We start from the raw sequence: 26,884 nt of genomic DNA on the forward strand, positions 1-26,884 counted from the left end.
GTGAATAATGGCATATGTGGTTGTTAACCTCCTAGCTGATTTCACTTAAAATAACCACATTGATTACTAAGTTCCCAACCTATTCATATTTTTAAATGAAGATCATTATTGAACATTAATTTGTTTTTGAAGTAAGTTTTAGCATGTAGAAGTTCTCTATTACTGCATGTTAGCCTTGTCCATGACTAAATTTATCTATAAATGCAACTTTAGTTCCACTTCCTATATACTCTGGCTCACAATTATAGTTCACCCTTCATAAGAAGCAATGTGTGGTGTAGGGAAAAAAAAGATAGGGCAGTTGATTTCATAAAGTTGGAATTCCATTTCTACCTCTGATATTTTTAAGAGTATGACAATAGACAAGTTACTTCTCTAATTTTCAGTTTTCTCATCTGTAAATTAGAGCTAATCTTGTATTCCTCATCTGTCAGAATTGAGAGAAGTGCTTGTAAATTTTTAAAAGGTCATTAAACATGAGCCTTTGTTCAGCACAACCTATTTCTTTTTCTATTGTACTTACTATTTAGGTCACATATTTTGACCTTCTATTGTCCACATTTTGTAGATTTAAGTCTAATTAATACTCTAAGTTTCTTGAAGTCAGTGACCCTTCAGGTAGGCAGCACTAGGACAGTGTTGATTAAAATACAGAGTAGGAAGATTTAGTAAATATTGTAGTTCTAGGCAAAGAGGGAGGAATAAGATGATAAATAGCCATAATTTCTGTTTAGGAAGAGTGAAGTTGAGTTCCTTATGGGAAATTTTTAGTTAAAGAATTTGAAATTTAATATGGTGAATTTCTAATTAAATGAGAAATCTTGTTTAATTAATGTGTCATGGGTGAGTTTTTAGATTAAGATTAAAATTTCCTTGTATAGTGTGATTACAAATGCATTTTTCTTGAACGAGGAGTATGATGTGCGTCAATGCAAATTTGAAAATTATTTTTGCGTCCTTTGTCTATTCTACTTTAAACAAAGCATCATAGTTGCAGCTGTTACATGCATAACTTTCTTTGTCCTCTGTATTTTATTAGATGTAAATGAAGGTTGTTAATTTGAGAATAGTTTCTTTTGTTTGGATTTTATTAAACTGCTTTTAACACATTATTTTGGTTCTTGAAAATAGTGATAGTCATTTCTAATTTACTTCAAAATAGCTGAAGCAACCTTAGTGATAATACAATCAGGTTCAGATACATTGCATAAAAAAGGGGGGGGTTGGGTTAAACTGAGAGGTAAGGTTTTAGGAAAGCCTCTGGAGGATAAATTAAAAGGCAGGTGAGAGGAAATCTAGGCAAGTAGGAAGTGACTAAAGAATTTAGACAAAAGGGAGTGAAAGAACTTAGTGTGGTGGTGAAGGTTGGAAAGAACAGGATAAATTATTTATATCTATAAATGTGGGAACAGTCACAGGAGAATTCTTTGGAAAGAGTTTCCTTTCACTTTCTTCCCTAAGAGCTCCTAGGAAGCCTCTACATCGTTGTCCCCTCAAGCTACGCTACTCATCTTGCCCCTTATTCCCTGGCATAGGATATTTCCTTTTTTCTCTAGGTGTAAGTTGATTCCCTCTCATTGTGTTGGAACTGTATCCCTGCAAACCTTAAGTTTGTCTTTCTATTTAAAGTTTACTTGATCTCAACTTTTTTCTAACTTAAAGATATGTTTAGTTATCTTGGGCAAATTGCAGGTCATTATTGGTTATCATTAGGAAGAGGTTGAATGATCACTTAGATAAGGATCCTGAATAGTTTTCCTTTTTCAGATATTGGTTGTACTATATCTAACCTTTGGAGTCCCTTTCAGCTGTCATATTTTATTACCATTTTACTATTCTGATATTTTTATTCTTAATTTGTTATAATGATATTTGTCCTTGTTGGGAAACCTCCTTTGTCTTTCCTACCTATATCCTCTCCTGGGGTTGACAACAACCTTTTGTTTTCTTTAGCTGTTCTAGACTTTTCCTTCTATGAAAACATCCAAGGACTGAAAGAAGTAAAAGAAATTTCTCCAGATAAGTTTGAAGAAATTAGAAGTAGGGACTATGTGCTTTCCACAAGGCATATATCAGCCAAATCAATCTATTAGGACTACTTAAGTTTCCGGAAGGTAATAGATCTGCATTATTTAAACTCATTTTTTATACTTTTAAGTTTTATTTTATTGTAGTTTTTCTTCCCTAAGTTTTCTCTTGAAGTTGCTTTGCAAAAATTCCAATTTTGTCTGATCTATTTCTGTGTACTGTGAAGGAAAAAAATATATTTGTCCACATAACATTAGCTAGGGAGTTCAGGTTGCCTTTTTAGAGATTAGACAGAATAGTGACTGTCCTAACTTCCTGGACAAAATAAATGGACCTAGAACTGATCAGGAAGATGGAAAAAAAAAATAGGGGAACATGACAAGAATGATTATGTGCCAAAGATAACTAAATATTTGTGATTGTTAGTGATCCCTTTCCATCTTGTGGTTTTCATTAATTGACCTGAAAGAAGCAGAGACTATTCTGGCATAAAATAGCAGTTTGAGTTTTGGATGTATAATTTCATTCTTGTAGACACTGCTTCCATTCAGATTAAAACTTCCCCTGCATTTACTTATTCTTTTTTATTCCAAGATCATGTTTTCCCATTTCTCTACTGTGAAAGTTCTACCTAAATAAATGATCTTGAAACCTTTTTTTCTTTTTAAAGCATGTCAGAAGTATCAATTTGTAGTTACAGATGTATTCCCATTAATCAAATATAAATATATATGGTTTAATAACAAATTTTGAGTTAAAAATAAATGTATAGATACATTATCATCTTCATTGTTTGAGTATCCATATCCATGAGAGCAAAAGAAGTAATATCATTTTATTTTTCTGGGATTTAGGCTTCTTCTTAATATATATTCTATTCTTTCCAGTAGAGTAGGAATTAAATGTGATTACGATAAAGTAGACTATTGTCAGAACTCAATTGTCAAACTCGATTCAAAAGTTTAACAATATTACACTAATCAAGGCTTCTTTATAGCAAAGCATGGTATAAAGAAAACAAAGGCCCTGGATTTTTTTAAGAAGAAAGGTTTTGACTCAAGTCCTGGTTGCCAAATATTACTTAAGTGACACTGAACAAGACAATTTTTCTGATTAAAGTGAGGTAGACTAATGATTTTTTGCTTCTATGTTAAAATGATTACTATAGTACTCTTAACCTGTTTACATTTCTTCTTATTGTATATTTTATATTTAGGGCTTTAATTTTAAAAAGGTAGTATGAGCAAGCTTGACAGGGCTTTTTAGGTATTTGGGGATGGGGGTGGAGAGAAACAAGTATAGAATTTTTGCTTTAGTGTTTTTAATCTCTCTTCCTTAAAATTCAGTGCTCTTCTGCCTGCACTTAATTTGTATACTGGTTTCTGTGAGAGGCTATTTCTGGCTTTGAGATTCCAAAATTATAGACACTGATGTCAATGCAGATGAGGTTGGCCTAATTCGGTCAAGAGAGGGACGTGCAATGCTAAGTCTTCACTGTATGGAGGGATAAAGGCCAGTGCCAAGATTGACAGGTGTCCTGTGGGTGGCAGAGAACCCCAGGGACAAATTTTGCTACAGGCATTGCTATATAATTCTTATTTCTTTAAGAAACAATATGTTCAAAGTTATTTTCATTTCCCTAAGACACAGTCTGTTTTTCCATAATTTGTTGTTTTTTTTTTTTTTTTTTAGTTTTTAAGTCATAAACAAAAGAGGTTGTCCTTTGTAAAATCAGGTAGTAGCTTCTAAAGACACAACTGCAATGGAATAGTTTTTAGAATATGTGATTCGTATATAATTTGCTTTTAAAGATGTGATCCTTTATAGATTAATAATTTATTTGCTATATTCAATGTTATTTCTGTGATAAATATTATTGAATTAAAATTTTCCCCCCTTGGGAATTTTCTTAGGAGACAGTTCAGAACCGAACTTGAGAATATATATCAAGAAAAATTTTTATGAGAATTGTTCTCCTTTAGTTTTCCCAACCTTATTGTGGCATTTTTTCCATTTGCTTTTGTCTCTTTGTGATGGGGGAGGTATGGTACAGTAGTATTGTAATCAGAGACCTTAATCTGGGTTCTGCCTCAGATACTTGCTAGTTGTTTGTCTTTGAGCAATTACCCAACTTCTGTCAGTCTTAGTTTACTCCTCAGTAAAATGGGAACAAAAATAGCACCTATTTCCCATGGTTGTTGTGAGAATAAATTAGACAGAATCTAAAGCCCTTTGAAAAACTGTATATGTGTTAGTTTTTAATATCACCGTGCAACTTTGGGCAAGGTGCTAAGCCTCTAAAACTTCCACTCTGTCTAGATGACAAGGTAATTTCTAAGTTCCCTTCAGGTTTAAATCTAATTTGTCAAGATAAATTAATGCTACATGTCTTAAAGACCACATGTACATTGTGACTTTTTTTAAAGAAGTTTGCATATATGAGAGCAAAACAATTTGTCACAGATCTCAAAATGTTTAAGTTGTTTGAACTCATTTATTTAGGTGTCTCAAACAATTTTGAAATCTTTGACATTTTGCAATATACATAGTATTTCTTTAAAACACAATGATATGAGTTAGCTAGGTGGCCCAGTGGATAAGAGCACCAGCCCTGGAGTCAAATGAACCTGTGTTCAAATATAGCTTCTGACACTTTGGTGCTTCAACCTTGGGGCATGTCACTTAACCCCATTGCTTTGTGTCCCCTCCCCCCCGCAAAAAAAAGTGATTAAAATCTAAAAAACTGATTTTCTGGAAAGTTTTTTTTAGGTTTTAGTGTTTTTAAGAGTGTAATGAATACTGAAAAATGATGCTTTTTATCCACTGTCTCACTTCTCTGATCCATTCTCTACGTATTTTCCAAAATAACTTTCCAGAGTTATGTCTAATGATGTCCAGCTTAAAAATTAAAATGACTTTCTTTTGCCTATAAGATAAATTGCAATTTTTTTCTTTTGGCATTTATTGCCCTCTACCAAATTTGTTAAATGCCATGGAAATTGCTAAATACATTGAATGGAAGGTTCCAAAAAGGCCCTAATAGACTAAAAACATTGGATCAAGTTTAGTAAGATTAAGTAGTTTCAAAATGTCAGTTTCAGGAAGGTGTAAGTTAAATAGCAATTTTTCTGAAATCTGGGGTTTTTAATTGGACCTGAAAATTTCATAGTATGATGTACCAACCAGAAATGAGCTACATTTAAAGAAGTATTAGTATTGAAGACTAGGGAGGTGATAATAATCTTTATCCTATTCAGACCATATCTGGAACGGTTCAGTTTTGAGTGTCCTGTTTTAGGAAGACTGTTAAGCAGGAAAGGTATGAAGGATGATACTTTTTTCTTTTTAGGGAATACTAACCTTCCAGCCAACCTGGTTTGCATACCTCATAATCAAATTAGTTTGCTATGTTTTGCTATACCATTTTTATAATAATCTCTTCAACAATATTTATCCCTACTCCTGATTTACACAGCCACTGAACTAGCTCAGGATTTCATTTCTTACCAATATTATTTTAACAGCCTCCTAATTGGACTCCCTGCTTCCATCTTACAATGTTTTGATCAGTTGTTTCAGTCCTGTCCAACTCTCACATTGTCACCCACACTCAAATCTTTAATGGTTTATTTTTCTTCTAGGATAAAGGTCAAATTTTTCATCTTTCCATTTAAAGCTCTTCACATTATATGGCTCCTACCTCCCTTTTCCATTATATTCTCCTTCCTACACTCTATTCTCAGTGCCACCTCCTACTCAAATCCTTTCCTGTTCTCATTCTCTCTCTCTCTCTCTCTCTCTCTCTCTCTCTCTCTCTCTCTCTCTCTCTCTCTCTCTCTCTCTCCCCCCCCCCCCCACTTTTTGAGGACAATTGATTTTACAGGTTTATTATTTCTGCCACACTGGGTGCTTAATAATTGAATTGTTAAATCAAAAAATACCTTGGTGCTAGGTATACCAGATACAAAATAAACATAGATAAATGAATGCTAAATATATACCAGGTTATTTGAATAAGTAGTGTATGCTCATAAGTTGTATATGCATGAAGATTCAGACTATATGCCAACATCTATTGCAGAGTATGAAAAAAATAGTTCAGTTCTATTAAAAAAAAAACCATCCAGCAAGCACTTATGGAATACCTATTGTTTTTGTCAAACACTTGACAATTCTTTTTTCTTAAATAGAATTTTATTAGAATCACATATTTTATTTTTTCAATTACATGCAAAGGTAGTTTTCACCATTCATCTTTTCATAAAGCTTTTGAGTTCAGTATTTTTCTACTTCACTCTTCCCTCCCTAGGATAGCAAGTAATCATGATATATGTTACAACAATCAAGATTCTTTTTTTTAATAAAATTTTGAGTTCCAGATTTTTCCCTCCTACCCCTCCCAGTTCAACAATCTGATCTATGTTATACATATGCAAATATGTTTATATTATTTACAAGATTCTTAACTTTGTCAATATAAAATTGATTACTTGGTGACTAATGAGCAAAAATTTATAAGACAGCTAATAGCAAAACAGTAAAGAAATGGAAGAAATCAAAGGCACTTAAAAGTCTCATACTTATGAACTTATTTATTAATAAGAATCTGAAGGTATTTGATGTGATCAATAGTGTAAAGATTAAGTTTACTGTACCTTGATGCTTTTTTATAAATGTAATAATTATTTTATAATTACTTTGTCTATATACAGTCAGATCATTGGCTGCTTAGAGCAAAGGTCAAAGTAAATAAAGTAAATTGCTCTAATAGCATTTGATAGTTCCCTTTTTTTGTTCACTTTGCCAGGCTGACATAACTCCAAGGTGAAATCTCAGAATTGCTTTAATTTGCTTTCCACTAATTAATGATGATTTATGTAGCTATTAATTTTTCTTTCTTCCTTTGAAAGCTACCTGTTCATAATCTTTCATTATCATTTGGGGAATAGATCTTATTTGTACAAATTTGAATAATTTCCTTATGTATTTTGTAAATTAGACCATTATCAGAGATATTAGTTACAGAAATTTCCCCTTCTCCATTATTTCACTTATAATTTGTTGGGTTTTTTCCCCACTAAAACTTTAAATTTTATATACTCAAAATTGTTCCATTTTATCTCTTGTGATGTTCCTCTATATCTTATTTAGTCATGAACTCTTTCTTAATTCTTCCTTACTCTTCTGGTTTATTTACAATGTGACCTTTTGTTATTGTCATACATCCAATTAGAGCTTAGTTTGTACATGTGTTAAGTTTTTGGTTTAAAGCTAATTTTTTCCTGATTACTTGATAATTTTCCCCAACAGTTTTTATTAGCCCCTTAACCCTAATTTAAGGTCCTAAGGTTTATTAACCAATTGGTTACTCTTCTTATGGGCTTCTTTATGTTATAAACCTATTTGACTGATTGATCTGTTTCTTAAACTAATGACCAAATCAAATAATTACTGTTTTATAATATCATTTGAGATTCAGTACTTCTAGGACTTCCTTCCTTCTTTCCTTCCCACTTTTTTCATTATTTCCTTTGAGATTCTTGACTTCTTGTTCCTGTAGGTCAGGGATGGGGACCCTTTTTTTTCTGCCAGGGGCCAAAACTTTAAAATTAGCTGGCTCTATGAAATTAATGAAATTAATGTCATCTAAAAAGCTCCTAGAAGGGTAGCTAGGAGGCTCAGTGGATAGAGCACTGGCCCTGGAGTCAGGAGTACCTGAGTTCAAATATGACCTCAGATACATAATACTTACCTAGCTGTGTGACCTTAGTCAAGTCACTTTATCTCCCCATTGCCTTGTAAAGATAAAAAAGCTAGATTTATTGAATTTTAGGTTCTGCCTACAGTTGTCCTAGTAGTGCCACTCTAAAATATGACCTGCATAAATGAATTTTTTTACTTTCTCCTAAACTAAAAAATAATCTTTTGAATAAGTAAATTATTTTAGTTGTATTGTCACATAATTTAATCATTTGAATCTGAATTTGAGTGGTGTATTCAAATAGTTCCTGTGTGCATCTTAATGATTAGGAGATGAATTCTTAACCAAACAAGGACTAGAGGTTATTTTTGTTTGTTGTTTGTTTTTGCAAGGCACCTAGCTGCCCCAGGAATAGGGATTATTACAAAAGATAAACAGATAATTTTGATTACAGAAAATTCAAGATCTTTTGAATAAACAAAATTCATTTAATAAAAAACAGTTGACTAGGAAAAAAATTGCTTTGATTGTGAGATTTTTTCAGGGAAGGAATTGATATCCAGCATGTGTTGAAAAGCAACAGAAATATTTTAGATTCAAAGGCCGTTGCCCAGTAGAGAAGTAGTCAAAGGAAATGAATAAATGGTTCTCAAAAGAAGAATTGCAAACTATTAGGAACTTTGTCAAGAATACTTTGTCTCTTCAAATTAAATAACTCCAAAGTGTCACTTCATGCCCCACAGGTTGGCAAAATTGACAAAAAAGGGAAAATTACAAATTTTGGAGAGGCTGTGGGGAAATGGCTACATTTAGTTCATGGTTGACAAATCTGAATTAATATAGCCACCCTTGTGTAAACAGTTTGGAATTATATAAATAAAGTTGATAAATATCTTTTCTCTTTGATAGAGATTCTACTACTAGCCAGATACCCTAAGAAGGACACTGATAAAAAAAGACTATATATTCCAAAATATTTGTAGCAGTAATTTGTGTGGTAGCAAATAATTGTAAAAAAAAAAAAATTGTAAAAAGTAGATGTCCACCCTTTGGGGATTGACCAAACCACGAATAATGTAATGGCATGTTATTTTACAACAAACATGGAAAAACATGTCAATTGCTACAAAGTAAAAAGCCATGTTAATTTAATTATATGTTTAAACCCCCAACACAACATTTATGCAAGAGTTTTCAATTTGTTTTATTATTTTCTTTGAACTTAATAAAGAATAAAATAACCATGTATTAGCACTCATATGGTTTACCCCAGTTAGTTTGTTTATTTTTTACTTTATCCATTTTAAAGAACCTTTAGAGTAAGTAAGGAGTTTAGACTTGGAAGGGACCTTGAAACCAAATCTTTCACCATCTGCTAATTTTTCAAATAAGGAAATGAAGAGTCCAATGTCAAATAATGTCCAAACCAGAATTTGAACCCAAACTTTCAGGCAGTAAGTCCATGTGAAATATTAAATTACTAATGTTGCTAAAATAATAAAACTGCATATTTTTAATAATTTTTAAATGATTCCACAGAAATATACTCCTGAGAGGCAACTTAAAGACTTGTGAGACACTTTTAAAATCAGAGGAAAAACCTGGGTCAAATCCAGTCTCTGGTTCTTAGTATTTTTTTATAACCTCTCTAAGTCCCAGTTTTCTCATCTTAAAAAAACGGTAATATCTATTACTTTCTGAGAATCAAACAAAATACTTTGCAATTTTAAAAATGAGGTGTTTGTGTATTTGTTTATCTGTTTGCACATGCATGTGTGTATCTACTGCTGTTGCTTGAGATGTTTCAGTAATTCAGATTGACCTCCCTTTCCCTTAGTCTAAAATTAATACATTTTTATTATGTATGGGATATTAAGACAATAGACTATGTTTAACCTTTTAATATATTCTTTGAAATTAATGCACAGTTCACATTCTTGAAAATCATTTATAGCTGTAACTAATAGAAATTAATAAGTCATACATATCTTCTAGTTTATTAAAAAAGTCTGACTGATTATGTATGTTCCTTGCCAATAATATCAGTGATATGTGAAATTGCTGATGAAGTTGTCTGTATTGACCAAAATTTTTGAGAACCTCACAGATTTTTCAGCAAAGCTATTGTAACCCCTTTAGACAATCTGTTATGCCTAAGATATTTCTTCATTTGTTTATTGTAATTTTTTTAATGATTGAATTGGACTTCACTTTTTCATTTTTGCTTTGCTAAACTCTAAACTATTAGGCAAGCACCACTGAATTTGGTCCCTTCTCTTTTCTCCAGAGTTCCTTATTTTTTATTGTTGCTTAACTTTTTCTACCCCCTACCTAGTACTGTGGTGTTTAACAAGTGTTCTGTAATGAGACTTACAGGGTGGTGCATTCCCAAAGAAGTCAGGTGATTGTTGTGTTAGGGCAGCTGCTTGAGGTTCAAGTCAGTCAGTGCCCCTTTGCCTCTGCCACAGGATCATTTGTTATTTATCCAACTCTTAAATAGATTTCAGTACTAGTTGGGTTTAAAAAAAATTATGCTGAAGTCTTTTGGGTGATCCAATGGGAATTACATTGATCTGGTGTTTGGCTTTGGTTCTCATCAAGTGGATTACCTCTAAGGTAGGCCATAATTATATTTCAGGATTTAAAACGTATTGTCATATCAATGTGATAGAATAAATAACTAGTGGATTTCTCATACTTTATCTTGGTTTTTATTCTTCAGTAGTCATTAGATTTTAAATTAGCATCAGGCAGTCTTAAAATTGCTACTTACTCTTTAGTTTTTAAGCAAATTTATTCTGAAACCTTAATAAAAGTTTTTTCGAGTGACTAATTATTCCACATCAAATACATCAGCTGTTTGTAACTAAAGAAATTTAATTTTCTAGTGGAGGAAAAAAGCATTTAAGTATAACACAGACCAAAATGCATTTCAGGTATAAACTATATATTTTGGCCTTTGTAAGGACAGAGTTTATTTTGTAAGTCTTAAAAACTTGACCCTTGCTTTCCTCTTTCATTTCCTGTTCTATTTTAGGTCCCCTAATAACTGAATAATTCTTGCCACAAAATTGTCATTTCAGACTTGGTTATTTTTTTTATACATATCCAATAGATGGTGATTGGTTTTCATTGAAAAAGCTTTTATCTTCTAGATGGAATGTAGATGCAATTTTATTATTTCTAATAATGATCAAATGGCTTAATAAAGGCATTTCTGCCAAAATACATATGTCATTTCTTATAGTCTTTGCCTTCTCCTTCATCCATTTAAATTTTTAAAATTTGTTCATCGCTGGTAAATTGTTTCTTTAATAGAAGGAATGAAATATATCCTGTTGTTTTGCTGGCCTTGAACCTAAATACCAGACTGTTGAAGAGATCAGTGCATTTTAGCCTATTGCCATCTAGAGTCTGAAACTGTTCATTTAAAGTTATTATAATTAAGATTTCTTTTCAACCTCTTCATGTAATACAATTGTCTGTTATCAGACCTAATTTGACTTTAAATTTATAAAACTAGCATTACTTTTCAAGAATTTTTAAAGATTTAATATTTCAGGAGTACTTTATAAAGTGCTTATTTAAATATAATATTTCAGAACAAAATTTTATGCTTTTCATAAAGTGACACTATTTAAAATGTTTTTAATCTATTAATATAAGGAAAATGTGAATATTTTAAATATAGAAAAATTGTAGCTTTAAATTCTAAGTATTTTATTAATTTAGTATTTACTTGTCAAACTAACTTTAAAGCTTGCTAAGTTATTGAGTAAAGATAAAATTAATCTTATCAAAAACTTTGAAGTGTGGCTATTTCTAATTGACTTTCTACTTTAGATAAAACCTTTCTCAACCAAATATAAAAACTGTTTGAGAATCATTACTTTAATTTATTATTAGTCAAAAAAAGAGTAATAATTCAAGTTTGAGTTAATTTTACATTAGGGTAGGAGGGGCAAATAAATCTTGGAATGTAAAAGATAAAGATAATTGGCTCAGTTGAGGACTAGAGTCCATATGTTCATATGCCAACCTGGTTTTACCGATTTGTAACCGTGGGAATGTCATTTGACTTCTCTGGGCCTCAATCTCCTCATCTGTGAAGTAAGGAGTTTGTATTGTGTAATCTCAGAAGACTCTGTCTTTAAATCCTATGAAAATCATCTGTTCATAGTCATTTTTGTATATGAAATTTCTTATATTTTAGTATTTTGGGTGTTAGATGTTTTCTTAAAAATATTATTCTGAACATTTTCTGAATTTTAAATGAGGATAGTTAAACATTTTCTTATTTATTGATCATGCTTGTTAAATTTGAGATCTGCATTTTCTGCATATTTTAAAATTTTATCCTTCCATTCTTTTAAAATATGTTAAAATTTTAATTAGCACACCCCCACCCCCACAGTAGTCTGATAGACTTTATCATAGTCTAAAATAATCATTTGTTATTCTTTGATATTCTTCAGTTTCAACATCTTTAGAATTAAGTTGTTACATTCATATCTTATTTTAAATTCATATTCAAATGTCAAGTTATATAAATCTAACATAAATTAAAAGTAATTGTTTACTTTATATTATACTACTCTCCCATTCACATAACTCTGCAATTTAGGTAAACTGAAGTCATTTCCTCCACATATTTTGATCTTTCCTACCTTTCTACATGTAGTTTCTCACTCTAGGTTGGGCCTGCCTTGCAACTTCATATCTCTGTTGAAATCCTTCATTTCTTTCAAGGCCCACCCTAACACCTGCTCTGAGACACCTTCATTGTACCCTTCTCCCAGCTATAAATCACCTCACCTGCTTCCCTCAACTTTTTTTTTTTATATAGAGAGATAAAGATAATTTCTCTCTCTCTCTCTCTCTCTCTCTCTCTCTCTCTCTCTCTCTCTCTCTCTCTCTCTCTCTCTCTCTCTCCCCCCCCCCCCATGTGGTTATCATGGTTTAACTTGTACTTCACTTATTTTTTTTTGTGATATATTTCTTATTCCCCTCATCTATCAGACTTTAATCTTGAGGGCTGGGTTAGTCTTATTATCTCAAATGCTAACTTCTGTATTTGACATTTAAATTGTCACAGTCTGGTTCCAACTGACTTTCCCAGCCTTATTATGTGTTCTCCTTCACACACTCTTAAGTCTCCAGCCAAACTGGCCTTTGTGCGCTGTAATTCACAATAACATTTCATTTCCTATCTCCAATCCCTTGGACCTGGAATGCCCTCCTTCTCCTATCTGGAAGCTAAATTTTTTTTCAGAGTTGTGCTCAGATGTCACCTCATGCATGAGACCTTTCCTGCACCCTGTCAGTTCTCCTGCAAGTGCCCTCCCATTGCAAGTTGTAGTGGTAGTGATTGTTGAATAAATGAATGTTTTATAAAAGGATTCGCTTCAGTGTTTTTTTTTAAAGTGTGTTTATCTAAAACTTTAGGAACATTTAATTGAATAAAAGTGAAGTATATATTTTTAAGGATATTGTGCATTATGAAAATTATTTGAAAATAGTGTCAGTGTTTTAAAAATTTTGAAAAATTTCACTTTTAATTCAGTTAAAAAGTCACATACTTAAGAATATTGGACAAAAATAATATTTTATTGTATTTTATTCTGGAGTTCAGGATAAATGAATGTTGGTATAGTAATATTACAAAGAAGTTAAAGGGAGTCACTTTGAGAACCTGTGGTGTAGCTTTTTTTTTTTTTGTAGCTGTCAGTAGTTTCTGATTAGCTCAGCCTCGCCCATGTTTTGACCTATACTAGCTTGCTTTACAAGCGGTTCCCGGAACGGCTAAATTAGAAAATCAGGAGTGGAAGCCTTTCAGTTATTTCCATTTACCAATGAGGTGGAAATGTGAATAAGAGCTGAATGTTTTATAATTGGTAATTGACATGAAGTTTTGATTATAATTTTACTTAACAATTTTCAAAAAAAAATGCACTTTTTTCCAATAGAGTAATTTTTTAAAGTTACTAGTAACTGTGTGACAACCCTTTTGTAACCAAATATTAACTATACAAATACTGTAACTTGATTATTAGGTAGAAATTTCTACCTTGCAGAGTTACAAATTAATTATCTGGAGAACTTTTTCAAAATTAATATTTTTAGGTTATGTTGCTTGTCCTGAAGTAGGAAGTTTTAAAGATAATATGTTTTTGGGGTGGCTAGGTGGTACAGTGGATAGATCACCACCCTGGAGTCAGGAGTACCTAAGTTCAAATGTGGCCTCAGACACTTAATAATTACCTAGCTGTGTGGCCTTGGGCAAGCCACTTAACCCCATTGCCTTGCAAAAACCTAAAAAAAAATAATAGTAATAATTTTATAAATTATAATGGCTTTATATGTCTATAAAGTAATTCTGTACTTTATGATTGACTTTATGGGTTATCTTGGAAAAGCATAACTTTATTCATTGCACAGATGAAAGAGTTTTTAATAAGAACTTGAGATTGTGACAACTCACAGTTCATATTAAATATATTTAACTGTAATCCTGCCCTTTACTTTGGCTTGAAATATGTTAACATTAATTTTTATTATTTAGGAACTGGCTCATGTCCAGCAATCAGTAAGAATTGAGTGAACTATTAGAACATTTAACATTGTTAGCAGATTAAAATGACATTTCACCATAGCCAAAAGCAAAAAAAAAAAAAATTATGCTTCGCTCTTATCCCAAAAGCTAAATGTTTTCCTTAAAGTTGAGAAATTTGTTGGACAATAGCGGCATCAGAAGGTGTTTGCTTAGGCATACATAAGCCTAAAAAAAGAATTTAGTTTTGTAGTTTTAGAATACCATTTTATATCCATGGAATATAGAATTACATGTATAATTTATAGAAGATAGTTGTGGAAATTGTATTTATTTAATGATGAAAGTATATCTCAGATGGAAGTGTATCTAAGAAGATATATAGCTCAATATCTTAATTTTATTGATTACAAAATTTAAAAATAAAGACTTGACCTGGTGGTCATGGCTAGTTTATTTTCAGAGTCAGAAAGAAGATGTAAGTCTCTTTGCTCTTGCACAAGGCAATACTATTTTTACATAGCTATGTGCCATGTATTTTTCTTCAAATTACTTTAATTCAAAGTTTAGGATTGTGGGGCAGCTAGTGGTGCAGTAGATAGACCACCAGCCCTGGAGTCAGGAGTTCCTGAGTTCAAATTCAGCCTCAGATACTTATAATTACCTAGCTGTGTGGCCTTGGGTAAGTCACTTAACCCCCTTGCCTAACCCCCCCCCCCCAAAAAAAAAGTAAGAACAAAGTTTAGGATTAAAGTTTGCAAATTAATGTAATGTAAAATTCTAGAGCATGGCATTTAGAATTTATATTTAGAAAGGGAAATGATGGTGCCTGAGAAACAACGTAGGGTTAATTAATATTAACTCGGTCATTGGGGGTGGCTAGGTGGTACAGTGGATAGAGCACTGGCCCTGGAGTCAGGAGTACCTGAATTCAAATCCAGCCTGAGACACTTAATAATTACCTAGCTGTGTGGCCTTGGGCAAGCCACTTAACCCCATTGCCTTGCAAAAAAAAAAAATCAAAACCTAATATTAACTTGGTCATGCCAAGCTTTGTTTATTTCCTTTGAAAAGGTTAGCTTAGGAGATTAGCTTTCAATGCAGCGGACCTGAGTTTCATAAAATCATTGAAAAAGTCTCATGATATCCTTATGGACAAGATGATAGATGTGAATGACACAGTTGTGTACAGTTTGGTGGATTTCAAACAAGTTTTCTGCAGTCAAAAGAGCATTGATTTTTATAGACTGGGAACTTTGGTTCAGATATCAGTTCTACTTTTGTGACTTTAGACAAGTCACTAACCTTGTAAGAGCAAAGAGACTTACATCTTCTTTCTGGCTCTGAAAATGAACTAGCCATGACTACCAGGTCAAGATTTTATTTTTAAATTTTGTAATCAACAAAATTAAGATATTGGGCTATATGTCTTCCGAGATATACATCCATCATTAAATAAATACAATTTCCACAACTATCTTCTGTCAATTATACATGTAATTCTATATTCCATGCATATAAAATGATATTCTAAAACTATAAAACTAAATTCTGAACCTTGGTTTCCTCACCTTACAATGAGGAGGTTGGAATAGATGGTCTTTTGAATTTCTTTGAGATTTTAAATCTATTAAACTAGGAAACAAACTCACAGAGAGCACCTTGGCTGTGATCATATAACTAATAAGTGTCAGATGTAGGATTTGAACTAAATCCTCTATGACTTTAAATTCATTATTCTTTCCTTTGAACCAAGTCCTTTCTGTCTTTAAATCCATTGTTCTTTTCCTCTCTATTAAAAACTTTTTCACCAAGCTCTACTCCACATCCACATTGTGGTGAAAAGTGATCCAGAGTTTTTAGAGGCTGCACTCAAATTGGAAAGAAAAACAATGCTGTCTGATTTCTGAGGACCAATCAGCAGAAATGATGAATTCTTGGGCTGTTAACAATCCATACAGCAAAGAATTTAAAATGGCCTTGAGACCTGCGAGATGCCTTGTACTGTATTAGTGACTGACAGAAAGGGGATCGAGAATGTTTAGAGTCAACCTTCTTTAGGGCAAAGATAAGTATTAACTTGATTGTTGACAATGTCAATAGGAGAGAATTTTTCTAGTTATTGAATAGAAGTAATAATACCAGAGGAACTATATCATATCAATCTCTGCGAAACAAGAATACCCTCATAATTGTCATTTACTAGAAGAGCACTGAAAATAATCACAGCTTGGAGTTATGTGGAGGACAAGGAGGTAGAGAATTCAGTGGGGAAAACTCAATTTTACTCTCAGGAGAAAATAAGCATATATTTGTGTTCGTTACATATATGATTCAAATCAATTTGTAATCTTATTATTGTGGGTATACACACATTGTATATATTTGAATACTTTAACTTCAACACAAAAATGGACATGGGGGGAAGAGTGAAAAATAATACTGTAAATATGGTTTAGAAATGATTGATAGGTCATATAAATGAAGAGAGAACACCATTGGGGGAAAAAAACTTAGATATTATTGTACTCTCTAAAAGTGGCTAAGAGAATATTAGTGACTATTAACTTACATGCTTCCCTTTCCACACTATAAAGTTTTTTTTTTGCAAGGCAATGGGGTTAAGTGCCACCTAGCCTCCCCTACTATAAAGTTTTAATGAGAATAATATGCTCACAAATTGAAGGCATCCTCAGTGAAGGTATAAAAAAAGGAACAGATAGCATTTAATAATACTGACAACAGGGGTGGCTAGGTGGCACAGTGGATAGATCACTGGCTCTAGAGTCAGGAGGACCTGAGTTCAAATCTAGCCTCAGACACTTAATAATGACCCAGCTATGTGACCTTGGGCAAGCCCACTTAACCCCATTGTCTTGTCAAAAAAAACCCCCTCAAAAAACCTTTAATTCAGTAAAAGGGAAAAAGCTATCTTATATTAATAGCAAATATTTTTTTAATGTTTGCAAAATATTTTACATTGTTAACCTCATTTGATCTTCATAACTACCCTGTTTTACAGATGAAACTAAGACAGATTTAAATTACTTGTCCAGGGTCACATAACTTTTAAAGTTACATATGAACTCAGTTCTACATGACTCTTAAGCCCAGTACTCTGTTTCACCATACCTCTGTCTTCCTACAAGTTATCTTCTATGCACTTACTTTTTTTAAAATTATGCAAAATGGGACAGCTAGGTGGCATAGTGGATAAAGCACCAGCCCTGGAGTCAAGAGTACCTGGGTTCAAATCTGGTCTCAGACACCTAGCTGTGTGACCTTGGGCAAGCCACTTAACCCTGTTTGCCTTGCAAAAACCTAAAAAACAAAAAAAAACCCCAAAATTATGCAAAATTTCTTTTAAAATGCACACATTCTCTGATGAACATCAATTAATTCATAAGATGGGGAGATAAATACTTGCCAAAAATATTTGTCAATTTTATTGATGATATCCTAGATAAATGGAGTAAGAATTGCCTAGATAATGAAGTCTTCCAAATGTTAATAGATGTCAGTCATTAATCCACAGCAGGTGTTTTTATGTGCTAGGCACTATACTAAGAACTGATAATAATGATAGTTGTCCTTCATGTTTGAAGAGGAACATGCCAACCAAGTTACTGATGGTGTAACTTGAATATTCTATTTATTATATTACAAAGATATCCTCACTTGCCTTTTCCAGAACCATTTCACCCCATGATCTGATCTGATGAAAACTGAAAATGGGACTTTTGGGGATAGTCTGGATGCTTTGGAAGTCCTTGCCATTTGAGTATGAATTGTCCTTCCATATCAGCAAGGCACCTTAGTATTCTAGCAATGTTAGGCAAAGCATCAGTATGTGATAACTGGTGACAAAATAGGGACACATAGTATATCCAAACCTAACTCTGATGGACTAGTGTCAATGCCAGTTTTCCTCATATATCAACAATATCAATTAGGCACCAACAAAAGCTCAGGCTGCAACAACACAGTCCATCCAATCCTGTCTTTCAGGGGACTAATTGTCAGTACAACTTTTTCTCTCAGACCTTCAACCATACTCCCTTGGAAACCCAAAGACTTGGGTTTCCCAGAAGCTTCCTGGCTCATGGGATTAGCACTGCTAGATCATTAGTATTTTTTGTGGTTGGAACTGCGACTCTAGCTGATTGTCTCTGAACCTCTGACTTTCATCCTTGATTAATGAAAACAGTCTTGGCAAATGCTTTTGTTCTGGTCCATCTTGTACCAGTCCAAGAATTTTACTTCTGGTGACAGAAAAAAAATGTAGACAATCCTTGCTCTAAAGAAGCTCACATTCCAATAATGAAGACATGTTAATAGATTGACACTCAGAGGATAGAGGTAGTCGCTGGTTTGTAATCTGAGAGGTGAAGACAGGGACTGGGAAAGATATTTTGCAGAATTGGGATTTGAGTTGAATGGTGAAGTGAGATAGGGAAATGAAAAGGCCAGCTTCCAGAGGGAGAGAATTGCAGGCATGGGGGAGAACCAGTACAAAAAGGCAAAGTCAAGAGATAAAGTACAGGATGTAAAGAATCTTATGTGGACCATGTACTTCTATGTAGTGGGTAGAGGAGAGTCAAGTGTAAGAATATTAGAAAAGAAGAGATCAATTTAAGAAGAGGCTTAAATATCCCAGAATTTAATTGATAACTGGAAATAGCAAGGAGCCTTTGGAGTTTATTGTGCTGATTGTAGAAGTTTATGGAGACTCTTATATGAGATTTAGAAGTTTTCAAAGGAGTTCTGTCCATCCAGAAGAGGAAAAAAATAGATACAGGATACTTTTGAGAGTAATAAGCAGCTACTGTGTCAGGAACTATACTTAGTCATATGAAGAGCAAGGAGTGTGATTGGCAACCTGCTGCTGCATTCTGGGGATAATGTGGAGAAGGCCCAGGATGCATTGGTTTGATGCCCTCCCTGTGGAGAATTTACAAGAGACACAGGCAAGTTTATATAAGATGAGATAATGTTCTGCATCATTTGAAGGAGCACCAGCTCTGATGTCACAGAACCATTGAAGTAGAATGAAACAATTTTGCTTATTCAATAAATCATAATGAAATACATGTAAATAATCAAAAGTCAGTTTTTAAAAAACATGTCATTTTCAGAAAGTTAAATAGTGTATTTTTAAAAGTTTGGAGAAGGGGTGGCTAGGTGGCACAGTGGGTAGAGTACCAGCCCTGGAGTCAGGAGTACCTGGGTTCAAATCCGGCCGCAGATACTTAATAATTACCTAGCTGTGTGGCCTTGGGCAAGCCACTTAACCCCAAAGTTTGGAGAAATAACAAGGTATAATGGAAAGAATGCTTGACCTGGAGCCAGCAGAACTGGTCTGCTCTCACCCCTCAGATACTTAGTATGATATGATCACACACACAGCTCCTTAAACTTCTTTGAGGCTCACCTTTTGCACTGTCTATTTCTCAGGGTTATTGTTGAAGAAAGCACTTTGTAAACTTGAAAGCATGATTTGAAACAAGTTATTCATTCAGTGGATATAGTATATGTACTTATTCTTAATAGCTAAAGCAGATTTTCTTGGAAAGATTTGATAATTGTCTTTCTAATATGAATTAAGTTAATAAAGTTGTTCTTTGGGGGGGTCGATAAAAGGCTATTTCAGATTTTTAATGAATTAGGCTAGCTGTTGTCCCAATTATTAATTTTGCCAGATTTTACTATAAATTAAAGAGAAATTTAAAAAGAAATATATTACAAATAATTAAACTTAACACATCACCTACAGGGCTAATCTTTAACCTCATGTTTAAGTTCCTTCATAACCTAACCAGAAATCTAACTTGCACATGATATTTCAATTTAGTCTGTTTTCTGTCCCACTTCTGAGGGCTGTTAGGTGATGCACCAGCCCAGGAGTCAAGAGGACTTGAGTTCAAATTCAGCCTCAGACACTCGACATTTACTGACTGTATGGCCTTGGACGTGTCACTTAACCCTAATTGTCTCCCAGCCAGGACCATCTCCAGTCATCCTGATTGATATCTGTCCACTAGACTCAGATGGCTCTGGAGAAGAAAGTGAGACTGGTGGCTAGCATAACCCCCCACCCCCCACTCAAATTCAGTTCACTTGTTTGTCATGGTATCACCTCCCTGATGGTCTTATCCACCAAAGGATAGAGATCATTTTCTGACCCTGAACATTCAGATCTCTTCTGTATTATAACCTCAGCTGATTTAAACATATTCAGAGTTAAATGACTAAGTAGAAGAATTTGTATTCCAATTTAGCCAAGTCATTAAACTTGATTCTATTTCTTAAGTCCTACTTCGCAGTGGAAACTTTTTTTTCTTTGCTTTTCATGTGCTTGTTTAGATTATGAACTTGAAAATAAGGCTATCTTATGTATTTTTTGTTTTTCCCTTTTGTTCAACATAGTATTAAATTTTGGTTCCATTGATGAGCAGTTTATTATACATGTTTTATCTCCTTTGCTAGATTATAAACTTCTCTTCCTGCCTGCCTGCCCTCCTTTATTTTTATTTTTTTATTTATTTTTATTTTTATTGCTCTTTTTTCCCTCTTTTCTTTTTATAAGGCATTATAGACAGTAGGAACTTTAGTATTTTTGGAATTGAAGATTTGAAAAGAAACTACCTTGAAGTTTTTCTAATAAACCATTTTTGAGTTCTATCACTGACAGTAGAAACATACTGACCTGAATCCACTCTATTCTTATCAATTGCTTAAATAGTAGCAGCTCATTCCTTTGTTTCATTATACAGGCTACATTCTGATGTATATATTAACATATTTTTATATACTGTTTTTATTGTTTTTCAGAGGCGTGGAGCAATTTCCTATGACAGTTCTGATCAAACGGCATTGTACATTCGTATGCTAGGTAAGTATCCATCTTTTTTCCTTTTTAATGATGTAAGGTGTGATTTGAGGTTGTGTTTAAGGAAAATAAAAAAATCATGGTAGATGGCACAGTAGATAAAATGTTGAACTTGAAGTCAGGAAGACCTGAATTCAAATTCTGCCTCTACCACTTATCAGCTGTATAACTCTGAGTAAGTCATGCCACCTCTTTTAGGGATAGTTTCCTAATCTGAAAAGTGAAGATAATAATTGTACCTGATGAAGTTGTTTTAAGGATCAAATGGGGTAATAGTGTTAAAGCACTTGCAAATCTTAAAGTGCTATATAAACACTAATGGTGATGATGATGATGATGATGATGATGATGATGATGATGATATAACAAATAGAATTTCAAAGCTCCTGAAATGCAGATAGGCTAGTCTTGGGGTTTTTTTAATGTATCAATTTTGTTTTTATTTGTCTAGAACGGAGAGAATAATTTGTTTTCTATGTTGAAATATTTTTGAATAGATATGCATGGAAAAAATAATACATCAATTATATATATATGTACACGTATTATATATATATATATGTATATACACACACACACATAGTGTTCTCTGCTTGGTTTTCTATTGGTCACATTGAGTTTATACTTAGTTACATGTGAAATGAATGGAATCTAAAATAGCCTTTAAAAAAACAATGATCCTCTACATGAAACTAACTATTTTAATCTAAATATATTATTATTCATTAAATTATATTTACATGGTAATAATAGAAACTATAAATATTACTTGAGTTTTAATTGGCAACTCAGTAAAATAAAGGATTGGAGACCACTTGGATACTAAAATTACTTTAGTTCTCTATCTGACGTGTAGACATATTACATTTTAGTAAAAACTTTACCAAGTATGAATTTTGGTTGTTTGAACGTTTTATTTCTTTATTCTAATAACACTTGTACCATACTTATAGTTTCTTATTTTTTTTCTTCCATGAGTATTTTAACACAGGTTGTGAGAAGTTATAGAAATGACACTATTGTGTCAAAACTGGGAGTGAACAATATTCAAAGGAGAGAAATATAGAAGTAAATAAGAAATGTTGTTTTATGCATTCTAAATATTATAACAATGTTTTAATTCCTGTTTTCTGCTAGTATTTCTAAAATCTGCACATTGGTATTAATAATTATTAAAAATAATTGAATCTTATACTTGGAAAGTATCAGTTTTGTGATATTTGTAATTCATTATACATGTGGTTATTCTGAAATAGTCCAAACTGGAAAAAAAGAGAGTATATTTTTTAGCAAGATTTGTGCAAGAGGAATTTTCATTGTCAAATCATATACACTAAGTTTTACTTTGTTCAGATATTATTAAGTATAAATTCTAATAGGAAGAGAATAACCTTTAAATGAACAATTAAAATTTGTCTTTCAGTTCTTTTCAGTCATGTCCTAATAGAGATACTGTGGTGGTTTGCCATTTTCTTCTCCAACTCATTTTGCAGATGAGGAACTGAGACAAACAGGGTTAAATGACTTTCCTAGGGTTTACGAGGCTGGTAAATGTCCGAGATCCGATTTGAGCTCAGAAAGATAATGTCTTGCTGACTCCAGGTCTGATGGTCTTATGCACTGTACCACTTGCTCTGTGAAGTCATAGAAGTTCACAATAAGAACTGCAAAAAAAAAAAACCGTTGATTATGGAATAATGTTTTCTTTTTTAAGTTATTTTGGGCAATTGAAATATACTTTTTTATATGGAAAGTACATTTCTGAAACTGAATTTTGCTTATCTACAGCATTTGCTTAAGAGGAAAGATAAGACATTTCATTGGAATATGTGGGATGTGAGAAAAAATGGAAAGATTTTTAAAAACTAGGAAACTTATGTGAAATCATTTTGGCTAGGATTGGAATAAAGTATTTCCAACACTTTCTGTATTATAGGAGCAGGAGGAAAGTAAAGGAGAAACAAAAGAAATGGTTGTCTTTGCCCTTCAACTTATATTAGGAAACAGGAGACAAATATGAAACTGTTGAAATGCATGATTTATAAATTGTATTTGGATGTCTTAAAGTGAATGATTAGGATACCTGGTGATCAGTGTAGAGTAAAATTGTAAAGATTATTGAGAAGATGCCTGAAGGGCATGATCATGAAGGTCATTGTCCTTCTACAGTTTGTTCAGTGCTTTTTTCACAGCCACCATTCCCCAAATGAAATAGTATATTACTGTCCCAATTTTCTAGATGAAGAAGTTGAAACTCAACAAAATTTAGTGATTGACTTAATCTCATACAACCTACTTTATCAGACAGAACTAGAACGTAGATTTTCTGACTCATGGTCTAATGTTATCCCTAAACCAAACCATGTACTATTTTACCATAACTTTGAGGAGAACAATCTAGGTAGGAAGTATATACAGAATTCACAAAAGTACAGAGCCTAGAAAATCAAAAGTCTTTCCTTATAAATTTAAATGGGAAGAAAGTTTTTAAAATTGTTTCCATATTTGTTTTGAAAAGAATTTCCAGTTAAGTGAATACTATAATTGGTAAATATTTTACTTTGTCCTTAGGAAAATGGGAAAATCCAAATGTATAGTAGTTCATGTTTTCTGCTCTCATAATTTCTACTGTTCTTTCTGGATTTATTTTTGCCAAAGTGCAGAATGAAATATACATTGCAAAATTGATTTGTATACAAATTTTGCTTTTGAAAGGAAATCTTTCTCTACTGTAATATAACTACTCTAGCTCTGTTTTGTTTGATGTAGTTGTTAAAAAAAATATCACCAAATGTCAGAGCAACTGTTTGTGAATAAGCAAATGAAATCAGTCAACCAATTAGTAAATATTGATTAAGCACCTACTATATGCCAGATACCATCGTAAATGTTGAAGATACAAAAAGAAGCAGGAAAGAGTTCCTATCCTCAAGAAGTTTATAACTTGTTATTATTGTTAAAGAAAACTGTTGATGCTGGGAATCAAGTTGTTAGGAAATAATCTACTCTTTTAAAAAATGAACACCAGAGAATTTATGCCTAAAGAACAGGAAGAGAACATTATGAAATGAAAATTAAATGAAAAATTTCAATTATATTAAATAAAAAAATTTTTGCACAAGCAAAACCAATATAACCAAGATTAGGTGGAAAGCAGAAAACTGGGAAATAATTTTCACAGCCTGTTTTTCTGAATAAGATCTCATTTCTAAAATATGTAGAGAACTTAGTCAAATTTATAATAATACAAGTCATTCCCCAGTTGATAAATGGTCAAAGTATATGAACAGGCAGTTTTCAGATGAAGAAATTGAAGCCATCTATAGTTATATGAAAAAAATGTTCTAGATCACTATTCATTAGAGAAATGCAAATTAAAATAATTTTGAGGTCCATTTCACACCTATCAGATTGGCTAATTGGCTAATATGACTAAAAAAAGGAAATGATCATTATTGGAAAGGATGTGGGAAAACTAGGATACACACACACTGTTGGTGAAATTGTGTTACTGATCCAACCATTATGCCAAAGGGAAATCAAACTTTGAACCAGCAGAACTACTGCTAGATCTGTATTCCAAAGATCTAGTTGCTCTATTTAGAAACAATGAACAGCCAAATTTCAGAAAAATCTGGAAAGAGTTACATGAACTGATGCTGAGTGAAGTAGGTCCAGGAGAATATTGTACATCTTCATAACAACATTGTCTAATGATCAGCTATGATGGGCATGGCTTTTCTCAACAGTACGTGAGCAAAGATAATTCTAAGAGACCTTGATGGAAAATGCCATCTACATCTAGAGAAGGAACTATGGAATCTGAATGGCAGAGCAGAGTGAACTATCATCAGCTTTTTTAATTTTGCCTTTTGCTTTTCCCTTCTTGTAGTTTTCCCCTTTTTATTCTGATTCTTTTTTCACAGTGTGTCCAATATAGAAACATATCTAATACAATTGTGCATATGTAACCTATATCTGATTACTTGCTACTCTGGGGTAGGGGAGAAAGATGGAGAGAGAAAAAATGTAACAAAAATGAATGTTGAAAATTATATCTACATATAATTGGAAAAACATATTTTTTAAAAAAAGAACAGCATCTTTTATGCAAGAACAGTACTAAATCACTGCAGTGGAAAGGCTTGATTTTTGGAATATAACTTCTTTCCTTGGGTTTTATCTAAGTTGTTGCACTTACTCTTAATCAAAACAAAGCAATTAATTACTTCCTTTAAATGCAATGGGGAGAGAGCAAAGTACATATATTTGAGTTGGTCCCATGTTGATTTTTATGGTCAGTCAACAAGTTTAATTAAGCACTCCTGATGTTCCAGATGCTGGGTTTAAGTGACTAGGATACAAAGAAAGGCAAAAATACAATTTACAACATTCATATCTAGAGGCAAGGCACTAGCAGGGGGGAGGAGGGGGTGGGGAATAACACTAGGAAAGGCATCTTGTAGAATGTCAGATTTCAATTGAATTTTGCAGGAGTGCAGGCAGAGTTAAAGAAAGAAAAAGAAACAAACACGGAAACCAGACAGTGAAAAGGCATTGAAATATGGGCTAGTGGATGAGAAACAAGTAGGACAGTATAGCTCGACTGTGGAATACTTGGTGAGGAAAAAAGTATATAAAGACCAAAAAGGAAAGAAAGGAACAGGTAGTGAAAGGCTTTAAATGCCTTTGTAAGTAGCAATTGTAACTTTTTGGGTGACACAGCCTGACTTGCATTTTAGGAAAATCACTTTGGCATCTTAGTGGAGGATAGATTAGACTAGGAAGAGACTTGACAGGATGACCAATAAGGAAGCTATTATGGTATCTCAGACAAGAGATGATGAGGGCTTATACCAGTGTTGGTATATGAATGAGGAAAAGGGGACATATATGAAAAAATATGAAGGTAGAAATAACAATTTGGGAAAATAGAATGAATATGAGTTGAGTATTACGTTGAAGATGAAATTTAGGTTATAACCTAGGAAATTGAAGAATGGTGGTATCCATGAAACTACTACCATGTTTCCCCCCAAATGAGACCTAGCTTGATTTTTCAGGATGCTTGTAATATAAGTTCTACCTCCAAAATAAGCCCCAGTTAAGATCATCAGTCAGATGAATGCATTTACTATGTCAATTGCAGCATATGACAAATGTATTGAATTAATATTGATATTAATACATAGCTAAATATAAATAATATTGTCATTAATACTTAAAAAATAAGTGATAATATAAATTATATTTAAGTTTTTATAACTACACAAGAAGGGGCCTTTGGACAAGAGGTAATTGCCTTTATGTAAACAGTTGAATGAGGAAGCAATGGACATGTTTGTAGACATCGAGGAAGAAGCCAGTAGATAATAGCTTATGACCTTATCTCAAGAACTTTACATTGCAGTATACAGTATTACATCTCCAATCCCTGTAATATATTCCTTCTTCTTCTGGTCTTCAAAATCTTATCCTTTCACATGCTTGAATTTAAATACAATTCCTTCTATGAAGTTTTAGCTCAACCCATTCTCCTTTTCTCAACTGAAGGTGCCGCCTTGTTAAAATTTCCTGTATACTTTCTCCGCTTCTCTTGTTCCCACTACATCCAACCTTTTTAAAATATTTTTGTGGCTGGTATTTCCCAGTTGTACTCCATGTTTGGCTTTGTTTTTACCCAGACTCCTCATTAGGCCTTCTTACTCCTCTTTGT

General features: G+C 32.8%; 1 protein-coding gene across 7 annotated transcripts in view; it reads left to right on the plus strand.

The window, feature by feature from the left end:
- PDE7A (phosphodiesterase 7A) overlaps positions 1 to 26,884 on the plus strand; it is a 150,511-nt gene that overhangs the window by 48,766 nt on the left and 74,861 nt on the right. For 5 of the 7 annotated variants that reach the window (XR_012471707.1, XM_074202059.1, XM_074202054.1 and 2 more), the window contains exon 2: positions 21,111 to 21,171. Coding sequence is in view for 6 of the 7 variants with exons in the window: in XM_074202059.1 (XP_074058160.1) it covers positions 21,111 to 21,171 (61 nt within the window). In the remaining variant the exon portion in view is untranslated. Of the gene's footprint in view, positions 1 to 7,224; positions 10,346 to 21,110; positions 21,172 to 26,884 lie in introns of those variants that run through there. The other 2 variants (XM_074202055.1, XM_074202057.1) reach the window with 2 other exon arrangements.

The sequence above is a fragment of the Macrotis lagotis genome, chromosome X, assembly GCF_037893015.1.
Source record: "Macrotis lagotis isolate mMagLag1 chromosome X, bilby.v1.9.chrom.fasta, whole genome shotgun sequence".
Lineage (NCBI taxonomy): Eukaryota > Metazoa > Chordata > Mammalia > Peramelemorphia > Peramelidae > Macrotis > Macrotis lagotis.